Source organism: Archocentrus centrarchus, chromosome 13 (genome assembly GCF_007364275.1).
Source record: "Archocentrus centrarchus isolate MPI-CPG fArcCen1 chromosome 13, fArcCen1, whole genome shotgun sequence".
Lineage (NCBI taxonomy): Eukaryota > Metazoa > Chordata > Actinopteri > Cichliformes > Cichlidae > Archocentrus > Archocentrus centrarchus.
Window position 1 is genome coordinate 3923647 of NC_044358.1, and position 13410 is coordinate 3937056.

At 42.0% G+C, this 13410-nt stretch overlaps 1 protein-coding gene and 1 pseudogene across 1 annotated transcript; one reads left to right on the forward strand and one right to left on the reverse strand.

Moving 5' to 3' along the window:
* Positions 1 to 79: 79 nt before the first annotated feature.
* LOC115790555 (aldehyde dehydrogenase, dimeric NADP-preferring-like) lies at positions 80 to 11813 on the forward strand. The gene is made up of 10 exons (XM_030744357.1): positions 80 to 150; positions 1383 to 1546; positions 1638 to 1869; positions 2842 to 2927; positions 6752 to 6960; positions 8900 to 9017; positions 9467 to 9608; positions 9690 to 9856; positions 9950 to 10049; positions 11311 to 11813. Exons 2-10 carry the CDS (start codon positions 1391 to 1393, stop codon positions 11631 to 11633), a joined length of 1533 nt encoding a protein of 510 aa, XP_030600217.1. The 5' UTR covers positions 80 to 150; positions 1383 to 1390; the 3' UTR covers positions 11634 to 11813.
* Positions 8640 to 8758, reverse strand: LOC115791303 (uncharacterized; annotated as a pseudogene).
* Positions 11814 to 13410: the final 1597 nt, after the last annotated feature.

Consider the following 13410-nt stretch of genomic DNA (forward strand, 5'->3'; position numbering starts at 1 on the left):
CGGTAAACTGATCCCAGAGCAGCGTGACTGAAGTGCAGAGCACAAAGCGGGCGGTGGGGGGGGGAGAGGGAGGGAGGTGCAGCGCGTCCTCGAGATCAACAACTGACGGACTGAGCGGCTTGTGTTTGAGAGAATTTCACCTGAGCTCCGGTAAGTTCAAAGCTTTTGATACTGCGTGCTCAATGATTAAGTTTCAGTTGCATAATTAACAGATTGTAATATGACCAGCTGTGCGGCATTTAAATAAACGTGCATATTTTCCAAGCAGAATCCGTTTTCTGCAGTCACGACGCGCAGCAGACCAGGTCCCACACTGAGTCCGTCAGAGCTATTATAGTTTTCTATTTTCTGTTTTAATTATTCATGATATTATTGTGTTATTTCACTTTCCACTGTGAGTTTGCACCTAATCTTATTTTAACATGTAGTTTTTCTTGGTTTCACATAGTTGTTTGTATTGTAATGCGGGTAGTTTTTCAGTTTCAGAACAATGCAGTTACAATACAGCAATGGAAACATTTGACACACTGCCACATCAACAGTCTCATTAAACACAAAACTATGAATATTTACTGTATTTGATTTATTTGGTTGAGTACATCTCTTTTTATTTAGTGTTTCTTTCTCCTAAAGTCGAGTTCTTTTTATTTCAGTGAACTGACGCATTTTATTTTATTTTTTCAGGCTTTAGTTCAGTTACAATAATGTTGGTCACAGCAGAAGACAGTGTTAAATTAGTCTTCCTCTTTGGTCACGACCCTAGTGTCTCAATTTATGACCGCAATCCACGCAAGTATATTGCATTTTGATACTGAACACGGAAGTGTCACTGCGGCTGAATACCTTTGCTTATTGCTGTCATTTATGTTTTAGATAAGATAAGTTCAATATCTTTGGTACAGCGCTCCTCCTTCACAGTGATGTGTCCTCGGTTACACCATCTCTCGTTAACGCACAGTCCTCCAGCCCTCCTCTTACCCCTCTCCCCCGTCCAAAGTTATGACGGTGTGTGGTCCGTGAGCCACTAGGTCAAACTTCATTTTTTCAGACATTTAAATTGTAGCTGTGCTGCACAAAACTGCTTAAGATTTGTGGCAAATAAAAAAAAATCTGTGTCCTTTGCTTCAGTGTCTCTGAGCTACTTTTTTATTAGAACTGACACTGCTTGTGTCATCGTTCTGTAAATCCTATTATAATAATGAACAGTTATTTACAGTTGTCTTGCTTTTCAAATTGCTGACAATATAACACGCTTTCATTAGGCATAGCACACGTGCTTGTACTCTGAGGTAAGCAAAAGTGCCTGTAACAACCCCACTGGAATAACAAAGGTTATTTTGAACCTTTGAGTAGAGCTTCAGTAATTCTCTCTTTTCATTAAGGTGTCTGTATGGAGAGGCAGGCAGTGCAGCGGGCCAAAGAGGCCTTCCTGAGTGGCAGGACTCGACCTCTAGAGTTTAGACTGCAGCAGCTCCATGCCCTGCAGGTGATGATCACAGAGAAAGCAACAGAGATAGCCACCGCTCTCAAACAGGACATCAACAGGGTCAGTGGACACAGGAGACCAAACATATACACGATATGAAATACACTGTGGACCATTTGATTAACTGAAACGTGTACTGGGTTTCCTGCAGAGTCAGTACGACACACCGCTCCTGGAGCTGATTGGCATTGAGAATGAGATTAAGCTGGCTACTGAGAAGCTTCGAGAGTGGGCAGCTCCTCGACCGGCAGAAAAGAACCTCCTCACTATATCAGATGAGGTTTATATCCAGCCAGAGCCGCTAGGAGTGGTGCTCATCATTGGGGCCTGGAACTACCCCTGGGCCCTCACTCTCGTGCCACTTATTGGAGCTATTGCTGCAGGTAGGGAGACACTCTCTCCACATTTGTGATTTAGTCAAGTGCACCTCTTGCAATAGGAGACTGAAAGGAGTTGTAGGAAGAATTTCAGGTGTGTGCAGCTGAATTAGTGGATTATCAGTCAAAAAATGATATTTTATCATATGTTAACAACACTAACAAGGCAATCACAGTCTGTAAACAGATTGGGAATGTTTTACTGTACATAACAAACTCTTTCTTTCTTTTTTTTTTTTTTTTTTATTTATTTACATGTTATGCCTTTGTTAAAGCCCCCCCCCCACCCCCCCCCCCCCCAAAAAAAAAAAATGAGACAGAAAATAGAACCAGTATCATCACTTCTGAGCTGAACCCTAAATAAATACCAAAACCATCAGATAGGGACATGAATGAAAATGTAATTGAAATGTAATTGATATGTTTATACTAACAATATATGAACGTTTTTTATTGTGCATAGCGTGAAGCAGGTCACAGAGTTAAGCTCAGTCGCAGGCTCAGCTGATATGTTTCTGCTCTTGCTATCGACAGAGCAGATCTCATACGGTACCTCATACAATGTTGCTACCTCTTCAGTCTACTTTGTAACCTGCATCCACTTTTCTCCTTTTCATGGAAGCTCTGAATGAATCAGTGTCATGAAGTTCTTCAGCTTTTGCTCTTGAGCTGAATGTTAAATGGCTGTCTTTAAACTACATGTTTACATGTGTTTGCAAGAGAAAAGTTGGATTTCATATCTACAAATGTTTCTTTGTAATAGATTGCTTATTTGTACAAAATAAATATTTTGATCAAACGTAGCATTTACAACGATCACACGGTCTAATTACGGCTCCCTGTTATTGTACTTCTGCACTGGGATGGGAAATATCTTGTGTTTGTCTCTCCATCTCTGCATTCTCAGCCTCCTACGTGCCTGCTTTGCGTCACATAGTGACCTCATCCCGTTCACAGAAAACTGCTCTCTCTCTGCAGGCAATGCAGCTGTGGTGAAGCCATCAGAGCTCAGCGAGTGCTCATCACTCCTACTCCGGGCATTGCTGCCTCGCTATCTGGACAAGGTCTGAACACCAGCTGCTATTGTTTATGCAGTAATGTTAAAGCTTTGTGCCAACATAGTAGAGCACTTTAGACATTACTGACCCCAATGCCTGATGGTCACATGGGACTCATTCAACAAGTGCTATCGTTGCACTGAATAAAGTATTTCCCCCCCTTCCGGATTTCTTAGTTTTTACATTTTTGTCACACTTAAATATTTCAGATCATCAAAAAAATTTTAATGTTAGACAAAGATAAGCCAACTAAATACAAAAGGCAGTTTTTAATTGATGATTTCATTTATTAAAGCTATCCAAATCTACCTGCCCTGTGTGAAAAAGTAATTGCCCCCTAAACCTGATGACCGGTTGTGCCACCCTTGGCAGCAAGAACTGCAATCAAGCATTTAAAATAACTGACAATGAGTCTTTCACATCCTTGTGGAGGAATTTTGGTCCACTCTTCTTTGCAGAATTGTTTTAATTCGACCACATTGGAGGGTTTTCAAGCAAGAAGGGTCTGTTTAAGATCATGCCAAAACATCTCATTCAGATTTAAGTCTAGACTTTGATCAGGTCACTTCAAAACCTTCAATTAGTTTTTTTTTAAGTCATTCAGAGGTGGACTTGGTATGTTTTGGATCATTTTTGTACTGCATGACCCCAAGTGTGCTCGAGCTTCAGGGCATGAACTTCAGGGGACGTTCTTCAGGATTTTCTGGTAGTGAGCAGAATTCATGGTTCTATCAATTACAGCAAATCATCCAGGTCTTAAAACAGCAAAGCAGCCTCAGACGGTCACACTACCATCATCGTGTTTGACTGTTGTATGATGTTCTTTTTATGAAATGTCATGTTAGATTTAGGCCAGATGTAACAGGACGCAAACTTTCCAGAAAGATCAACTTTTGTCTTGTCAATCCACAGAATATCTTCCCAAAAGTCTTGGGGATCATCAAAATGTTTTTTTTGTTGTTTGTTTTTTTGGCAAATGTGAGACGAGTCTTTGTGTTCTGTGTCAGCAGAACCCTCCCATCTGATGCCATTTTGACCAGTCTCGTTCTTGAACTCTGACCTGAGGCAGGTGAGGCCTGCAGTTCTTTAGATGTAGTTCTGGGCTATTCTGTGACCTCCTGGATGAGTTGTCATTGCACTCTTGGAGTAATTTTTTTTCTGGCTCTCGACTGAGGTGCAAGCTTTTTTCCTTCTCTCCCTACCCTCATATTTTACCCTGCTTTGCTGCTTCGCTGTGCTTCAAGAGCCTCTCTCTACACATGCTCCGAACTGGAAATTAAGATTATGGATCTGGTCAGCTGGTCTCTCGATGCAATCAAATCAAATTTCTCCACAAGGAGACTGGGAAAAGGAGAACCTTCTGCCTGAGTGGAACATACCCGGCATGGATCATGGATAACAGGATCTCTTCTGATTGGACGTGGGGGATACCTGATTTACTGTGGAAGTTGGAAGTGGAGTACGTGCAGAGAGCACTGCGAACTCAGACTATTGGAGAAATGTCTGTTCCTGTGCGGCGGTGAGAAGGGAACCATGAAATTCAGATTATTGGAGTTCTCGCCATTCAGAGTGCCCAGTGAGACTGTTAAGGCTGTCGGCAAAGTTATCAGTAACCGCCTGTACCAAAACAATTGTATTTATCTGGAATTTGGCCCCCCTACCTGGCTTTGGGACAGCTGGGAAATCTCATTCTTTCCTGGAGTTATGTAAACAGATACTCTTCCCCTGCGTATCCCATCTCTTGTGACTTGGGTGAACTGGTATCCTAGGTGGAATAATGAACATTATTCCACCTCTTATCAGGAACTGTGTTTAACTCGCCTAGCCGGCACCCTTCAACTTTATTAATATATCACCTATATTTATTCATTGCACACAGACTGATATATTTCAAATGTTTGTTTCTTTTAATTTTGATGATTATAACTGACAACTAATGAAAACCCCAAATTCAGTATCTCAGAAAATTAGAATATTGTGAAAAGGTTCAATATTGAAGACACCTGGTGCCACACTCTAATCAGCTAATTAACTCAAAACACCTGCAAAGGCCTTTAAATGGTCTCTCAGTCTAGTTCTGTAGGCTACACAATCATGGGGAAGACTGCTGACCTGACAGTTGTCCAAAAGATGACCTTTGACACCTTGTACAAGGAGAGCAAGACACTAAAGGTCATTGCTAAAGAGGCTGGTTGTTCACAGAGCTCTGTGTCCAAGCACATTAACAGAGAGGCGAAGGGAAGGAAAAGATGTGGTAGAAAAAAAGTGTACAAGCAATAGGGATAACTGCACCCTGGAGAGGATTGTGGAACAAAACCCAATCAAAAATGTGGGACAGATTCACAAAGAGTGGACTGCAGCTGGAGTCAGTGCTTCAAGAACCACCACGCACAGACGTATGCAGACATGGTTTCAGCTGTCGCAGTCCTCGTGTCGAGCCACTCTTGAACAAGAGACGGCATCAGAAGCGTCTCGCCTGGACTAAAGACAAAAAGGACTGGACTGCTGCTGAGTGCTCCAAAGTTATGTTCTCTGATCAAAGTCAATTTCACATTTCCTTTGGAAATCAAGGTCCCAGAGTCTGGAGGAAGAGAGGAGAGGCACAGAATCCACATTGGTTGAGGTCCAGTGTAAAGTTTCCACACTCAGTGATGGTTTGTGGTGCCATGTCACTGTGTTTTCTGAGGTCCAAGGTCAACGCAGCTGTCTACTAGGCAGTTTTAGAGCACTTCATGCTTCCTGCTGCTGAGCAACTTTATGGAGATGCAGATTTCATTTTCCAACAGGACTTGGCACCTGCACACAGTGCCAAAGCTACCAGTACCTCCTTTAAGGACCATGGTATCCCTGTTCTTGATTGGCCAGCAAACTCACCTGACCTTAACCCCATAGAGAATCTATGGGCTATTGTGAAGAGGAAGATGCGATACGCCAGACCCAACAATTCAGAAGAACTGAAGGCCACTATCAGAGCAAGCTGGGCTGTCATAACATATACCAAGTATGAGATGATTTTTTTCCCCCTCCTCTATCCTTACAGTATGTGCATCGTATTGTTTTTTCATCTTTTGTAACGGCAGCGCCTCTTGGTGATGGCAGCAGGGCTGCAGACACCTATGTTTGTCTGGTTGTTCGTCTTTTCTTGGATGGATGTTCTGTTAACTATAATTTCCCCACTGTGGGATCAATAAAGCGTCGTCATCATCATCATCGTTATCATCGTCATCATCGGTTGGGAAGTTCACCACTCTTCCAAGTTTCCTCCATTTGTGGATAATGGCTCTCACTGTGGGTCACTGGAGTCCCAAAGCCTTAGAAAGGGCTTTGTAACCCTTTCCAGACTGAAACATGTCCCTGACTTTGTTTTTCAGCTGTCTCTATAGATCGCGGTATGATGTTTCTTTTTTAGATCTTTTGGCCTACTTCACTTTGTCACACAGTTTCTCTTTAAGTGATCTTTTTTTTTTTTTTTTTTTAATTCAACAATTCTGGCAGGCTAGTGAAATTTAATTCCAAAAAATGTGGTTAATCTCAGGTAATTCATGATTTAACATTTGGGGGTGAGGTAAGTCTGGATAGCTTTTTTTCCCTTAATAAATGAAATCATTTAAAAACTGCATTTTGTATTTTCATTTTGTATTTACTCAGGTTATCTTTGTGTAATAAAATTTGTTTGATGATCTAAAACATGTGAGTGTGACAAATATGCAAAAAACTAAGAAATCACAAAGGAGGTAAATACTTTCTCAGAGCACAGTATGTCTGGAACATGCCTTATATTACTGTCAATGTAAACAATGTGTATATGAAAACATTTGTTTATTTTTCAGGATCTGTACCCAGTGGTGACAGGTGGTGCGCCAGAGACCCAGGAGCTGCTGAGGCTCAGGTTTGACCATGTCTTCTACACAGGCAGCAGCACAGTGGGCAAAGTGGTGATGGAAGCTGCAGCTCATCACCTCACCCCAGTGACGCTGGAGCTGGGAGGGAAGAGCCCCTGCTATATCGACAAGAACTGTGACATCAGGGTCGCCTGTCGGTAATTTCACCAATAAAAGTGAATTACAGGGCTTCAGCTCCTGACACGAGAATTTAAACTTTAGTAACCAAAGGGGGCAAAAAAGGCTCTTACTGTGTCTGCAGTCCTTTAAATGTAGACTCTAAAGTGTAAACATACAATGAAATGCTTTTATGAAATATTAAGCAATTGATAGCAAACAAAAGATATTTTACTTTTTATGGATTGCAGCTTTTAGAGTGCCATGATGATGTTTTTTGCTGTTTTATTCCCACAAGTAAAATAGAACTACTACACTTTGCATCAGCTTTCATGGTATTAGCAGGGATCAACTTCCTTTTTACGTCAACTAATAATTGTAGAAAAGATGTAAAACGTGTTCCCACTGTGCAAAAGTGAAGCTAAAGTTACAGAAGCCATCATCTTGCATTTTTGGTGTCGAAGTGTGTGCATGTAATGAGGCAGAAATCCTGTCAGAAACATCAGGGTGACTGAAGCTGATCGCAGCAGGACTTAAAATCTGCTGGAAAAATACAGTACTGTGCAAAATGTTCATTAGTTATTATTAATCTCCGTCGCTCTTCCACAGCATGTCTTTTGTCCCGTCTCCCTTCCCTCAGGCTCAGGTCACGGCAGATGACTGCCCCTCCCTGAGCCTGGTTCTGCTGGAGGTTTCTTCCTGTTAAAAGGGAGTTTTTCCTTCCCACTGTCACCAAGTGTTTGCTCATAGGGGGTCGTTTTGATTGTTGGGTTTTCTCTGAAATTGTTGTATGGTCTTTACCTTACAATATAAAGTGCCTTGAGGTGACTGTTGTGATTTGGTTCTATATAAATATAATTTAATTAAACTGATTCCACACTACTTCAGTAATCTTGAGTTCTGAGCTTGGGGGAGGTCAATCCATGACTTCTAACCAGGAATGCTTTTACAGCATCTGCAATGTGTTTGAGATTATTGTCATGCTGAAAAATGAAGCCATTGCCAATCAGATGTATGATATTGCATAGTGTATGAAAATTTGACAATCTTCTCCATTCATAATTCTGACCTTCATACTGACAACAATTTGAACCAAAAAAGCCAAATTTTGTTTAACACAACATCCGCAACGCTCATTTCAATTCAATTTTATTTATATAGCAGAAATTCACAGTCGCCTCAAGGTGATTTATTTTGTAAGGTAAAGACTACAATTATTACAGAGAAAAACCAACAGACAAAACGACCCCCTATGAGCAGCACTTGGTGACAGTGGGAAGGAAAAACTCCCTTTTAACAGGAAGAAACCTCCAGCAGAAAGAGGCTCAGGGACCGGTTGGGGCTGAGGGGAGAGAGCCAGAGATTAATAATAACTAGTGATTAAATGCAACGTGGAGTATAAAAAGAGGTGAATAAAAAAAAAATACTCAGTGCATCATGGGAACCCATTGAAAATTAAAAATAGAGAGGGTGTCTGTCTCCCAAATCCAAGCTGGGAGCTGGTTCCACAGAAGAGGGGCCTGAAAGCTGAAGGCTCTGCCTGAATATTCAAGACCTTGTATGTGAGGAGAATACTTTTAAATTCTATTGTGGATTTAACAGGAAGCCAATATGGGAGAAATATGCTCTCTTTCTAGTCCCTGTCAGTACTCTAGCTGCAGCATTTTGGATCAGCTGAAGGCTTTTCAGGGAGCTTTTAGGACAGCCTGATAATAATGAAAGCTTACAGCACCTGGTATTCCCACGCAGTCTCCCATCCACATGCTAACTAGTCCCAACCCTACTTAGGTGATGAGATCAGACGAGATCAGGCATGTTCAGGGTGGTATGGCCATAAGCTCAAGGATAAACAGAAGAAAAAGGATGGATGGATCTACAATCAGAAAATGAATGAATGAATAATAAAGTGTCTTTAAAAAAATAAAAACGTGCAAATGAACATTGTAAAGTTGTTCTCCTTCTCACTGGGTTTGCTTGCAGTCGTATCACATGGGGAAAGTTTGTCAACTGTGGCCAGACGTGCATCGCTCCAGACTACATCCTGTGTGAGCCCTGCATCCAGGGCCGGGTGGTGGAATGCATCCGACAGACTCTTCTGGTAACACTTAAACCGCCCATTCCCACACAGAGGAAGGCTGCAGCAAACCAACACGAAGCGATTTCTTCTTTGTGTGTTTTTATTTGCCTGTTGATTCTCACTTGTTTTCCTTTTGCCAAATACAATAATATGTAAATTAAATTAATTTGTTCTATTAGTTGTGAACAATTTACCCAAAAAAAGGAACTTAAGTATTTAATCATTGTTATTTATGGTAATAGTATATATACATAATTAGATATTTTAAGTTCAAAATATTTAATTAATTCATTAATAAATTTATTTATAAAAAAACTGTCAAAGTTCAAAGTGTTGATGTTGCACTTAAAGCCCCAACAGAGCTGAAGGACGTGCCACTTTAAACTATGAACTGCTTTAATGTGACATTGTGCACATAAGTGAAGCTGCACAGTGTGAATCCTTACAGAGACCTTTCTGGTCCATCCCAGGAATTTTATGGAGCTGATCCAAAGTGCTCACCTGACTATGGCCGAATTATCAACCAGCGTCACTTCAACAGAATCATGGGTCTGATGGAAGGTTACACTCCTGTGGTGGGCGGGCAGAGTGATTCCTCACAGCGGTACATCGGTAATGAGAATGTGAATAAGTCAATCAGACATTTATGCGATGTATATTTCTGTTTGATAAATGTTGATGTTGCGCTGAAAGCCCCAACAGTGCTGAAGGACGTACCGGCCCACTCCAGGCTGATGCAAGATGAAATCTTCGGCCCTGTGCTGCCCATAGTTACAGTGAGTGACATGGATGATGCCATTAACTTCATCAATGAGAGAGAGAAACCTCTGGCTCTGTACATCTTTTGCTCCGACAAGAAGGTGAGAAGAAACCATCTTAAAGTAGGTTTGAAGGTTTGCAGCACTTCCTCGTGTTTATCTTACAATGGTTTCTTCTCCTCATGTTTCTCAAAGGCAATAAAAAAAATGATTGAGGAGACCACGAGTGGAGGCGTGATGGTCAACGATGTTATGATGCACTATGCACTCGTCTCCCTCCCATTCGGTGGTGTTGGTAAGAATATTTCATCGCGTGCCCTGGTGTGGCAGGGAAGTGGCAGCCTGACAAAGCACAGCAACATCAGATGAAACACAAAATCAGATGATGCTACATGTAACACGATGCCTGAACTGAGCACCAAATATTTTGGCCACCAAATAAGAATGAAGGATGCCTTCATTGTTCTGGATTGAGGACCATAATACCAGGTCTTTAGTGAGAAGCTGAAAACCAGAACTCTCACAGACACCGTGTAGACTGCACGGGGAGAATATTCCTCACCTGTACTGTTGTTTACACTACCTTATTTTATGATTATTAGGTAATATAGAATACTGAAAGAGTTTTGTTTTGCTCAGTTTATTCTGAACATGCAGACAGTGTACAGAAAGTCATTTAGGAATAATAGAAACAAAAAGTACATAAATAAAAAGGGTTTGAGTTTGCTTTTAAATGTATGCACAGTTGTAAATGATCTCAGATCAGCAGGCAGCTTGCTCCAAAGAAGAGGACCACAGTAACTGAAAGCACCTTCAGCACACTCAGATCTGACTGTAGAACATTTAAAAGATCTGCACCTGTTGGCCTGAGAGGTCTGACTGTGTTGTAGACAGAGAACAAGTCAGGGATATACTGGGATATACATTTTGGAATGTTGGAAGTTGAGATTACAAAGAAATATAGGTGCTTATATGGAGCAGCTTTATTGGACAAGCTTAAGACCATATTTGAGGTTTAGTTGAGTGGCACAATTCGAATGAACTCTCCTCACCTGCTCTACCTCTTTCAGAACTGATCCATACATTAACAAAAACCTTAAAAACATTTGGGCTCCAAAAGTCTTTCATTTATTTTGAATTATTAGCATCATAGCAGCAAATTTTCATTGCATTTGGAGACAGCTAGATGAGACAGTTGTGCTCGGCAGCTGGCTGGATATAAAGAGAGAGGGTTATCTGCCATGTTGTAATGGCTCCCTTTGTATTCACATTACCAGCAACTCCATCTTTTAAACCTTCAATCGTGGATGGAGCCTGTGAATAATGGAAGGAGTTAGTGCTCCGCAAGGTTGGAGCATGTTTGCATTGCGATCTTTGATGCAAGAAAAAGTCTTTTTGTCAGTTTGCTGTGTTTTTGCACAAAGCATCACACAGTTGCGTGGCTGTTACACACTATTTGTGAGCACATACCAACAGGAAGGACACTGACCGCACAAATTAAAACTGAAACTTTCTTTGTGGAAGACGTGACTGTGACTTGTGTGTCGCCCCTCCAGGTCAGAGTGGAATGGGCCGCTACCATGGCAAACACTCCTTCGACCAGCTGAGCCACCACAGGGCCTGCCTGGTGCGGTCACTGGGCATGGAGAGCGTTAACTTGGCCAGGTACCCCCCTCAGGACCGCCGGCGGGCACGCAGAGCACGGATGGCTCTCACGTCACCGCTGATTGACATGTCCAAGAGGACCCTGGTGTGGGCCGTCCTTGCCACCATTATCGGCCTCGGTCTCTTCATTGCCCTTCTTGTCGTCCTGCTCATAGCTGCAGGCCTCAACTGCACCTGCTGGTACTGGAGAGGCTTTTATAACTACTACTACTGACATCCAACCTCACTGCTGTAAAATCTGTCCAAATAAACAAAATGCCCCTCAGTGATGTTCTTGTTTTGCAATCACATATTTTAAAGATAAATTAAACTGTAACCTCTGGATCTATTTATGATCATTTTCATGAGCAGTGTGTCCTCTTTGATTCTATTTTACTGGAGGGTAACATTCACTTTGTAGAGAAACATTGATGTACTTTGCTTGTTTAAAATTAAAAGATTTGTTCTTAAAATGTAATATTCCATGTTTTTTAAACTTGCGTGATACAATACTTTAATTTGGACAAAGAACTGATCAGGTCTTCTTCATTTTACACTATATTGTGGCACTGTTGGCACATCATTACTACACATATTTAATATCGTTTTTGGCTGCTCTCTTTGGCCACAGTGAACCGTCTTTATCTTGATCTTTAGCATCCTTTTCTATCATACCGATCTTCTACACGTCCTCCTTCACTACATTATGACTCTTGTCTGTGGTTTTTCTCTTTTCCTCCTGCCTGGCAGCTGCAGATTCAACATCCTTTGTGCTGTATATCTACTTTCCCTCCTCTGCACATGACCAAACCATCTCAGCCTTGCCTCTCTTTGTCTCTGTAACACTCAGCCTGAGCTCTCCCTCATGTACTCATTGTACTCCTTTCTAATCTTGATCACTCCCAATAAAAATCTTCAACTCTGCTTTCTCCAGCTCCACCTTGCACCTCTTTGTTAGTGGGACCATCTAATAAACCATCATTCTCACCAGGTCTCACTACCATCTTGTAAACCTTCCTTTTCACTCTTGCTGTTATCCCTCTGTCTCAAATCACCCGTGACACTCTTCTCCACCCTGTACTCTTTTCTCCACCGCTCTTGTGCACTGTCCAGTGCTTTGGATGGCTGACCCCAGTTATTTAAACTCATCCTTCACTATTGCTACTCCTTGCATGTTCACCTTTCCACCTGTCTCTCTCTCATTCGCAGACATGCATTCTGTCTTAAGTCTACTGACTTTCATTCCTCTTCTCTCCCGACTCTCTTCCACCTCCTCCCTGCTCTCACTACTGGTCACAATGTTGTCTGCAAACATCATAGTCCACAAAGACTCCTACCTAACCTCATCAGGTCAGACAGTCAGCCCGTCCATCATTGTGGCAAACAAGGGCTCAGAGCTGACCGCTGATGTAACCCCATCCCTGCCTTGAACCCATCTGTGACTCCCACTGCACACCTCACCACTGTCATGCTGTCCTATACGTGTCCTGGGCCAACCTCAACTACGTCTCTGCCACTCCTGACTTCCTCATGCAGTATCACAGTTCCTCTCTTGACACCCTATCATATGCTTTTTCTAGATCCACAAAGACACAGTGCAGCTCCTTCTGATCTTCTCTATACTTAATCACCACTCAAAGCAAACATCACATCTGTAGTACTTTTTCTCAGCACGAGGCCATACTACTGATCACTGATCGTCACCTCTCTTCTTAATTTAGCTTCAACAACTCTTTGCCAAAGCTTCATAAGCTTTATCCCTTTGTAGTTATTGCCGCTCTGCACATCGCCCTTGTTCTTGAAAATTAGTACAGCTTCTCCATTCCTCAGGCATCCTCTCACTCCCGAAGATTGTGTTAAACAATCTGGTTAAAACATCAATCCCCTCTCTCCTAGACATCTCCGTACCTCCACAGGTATGTCATCAGGACCAACTGCCTTTCCGGTCTTCAACCTCTTTATAGCTGCCCTCACTTCCTCCTTGCTAATCGTCTGCATTTCTTGATTCACTG

Coding starts and splice junctions, on each gene's coding strand:
- LOC115790555 (XM_030744357.1), top strand. CDS start 1,391: ATGGAGAGGCAGGCAGTGCAGCGGGCCAAAGAGGCCTTCCTGAGTGGC. Junction 9,609..9,689: donor TTCCTCACAGCGGTACATCG/GTAATGAGAATG, acceptor TTGCGCTGAAAG/CCCCAACAGTGCTGAAGGAC. Junction 9,857..9,949: donor TCTTTTGCTCCGACAAGAAG/GTGAGAAGAAAC, acceptor TGTTTCTCAAAG/GCAATAAAAAAAATGATTGA.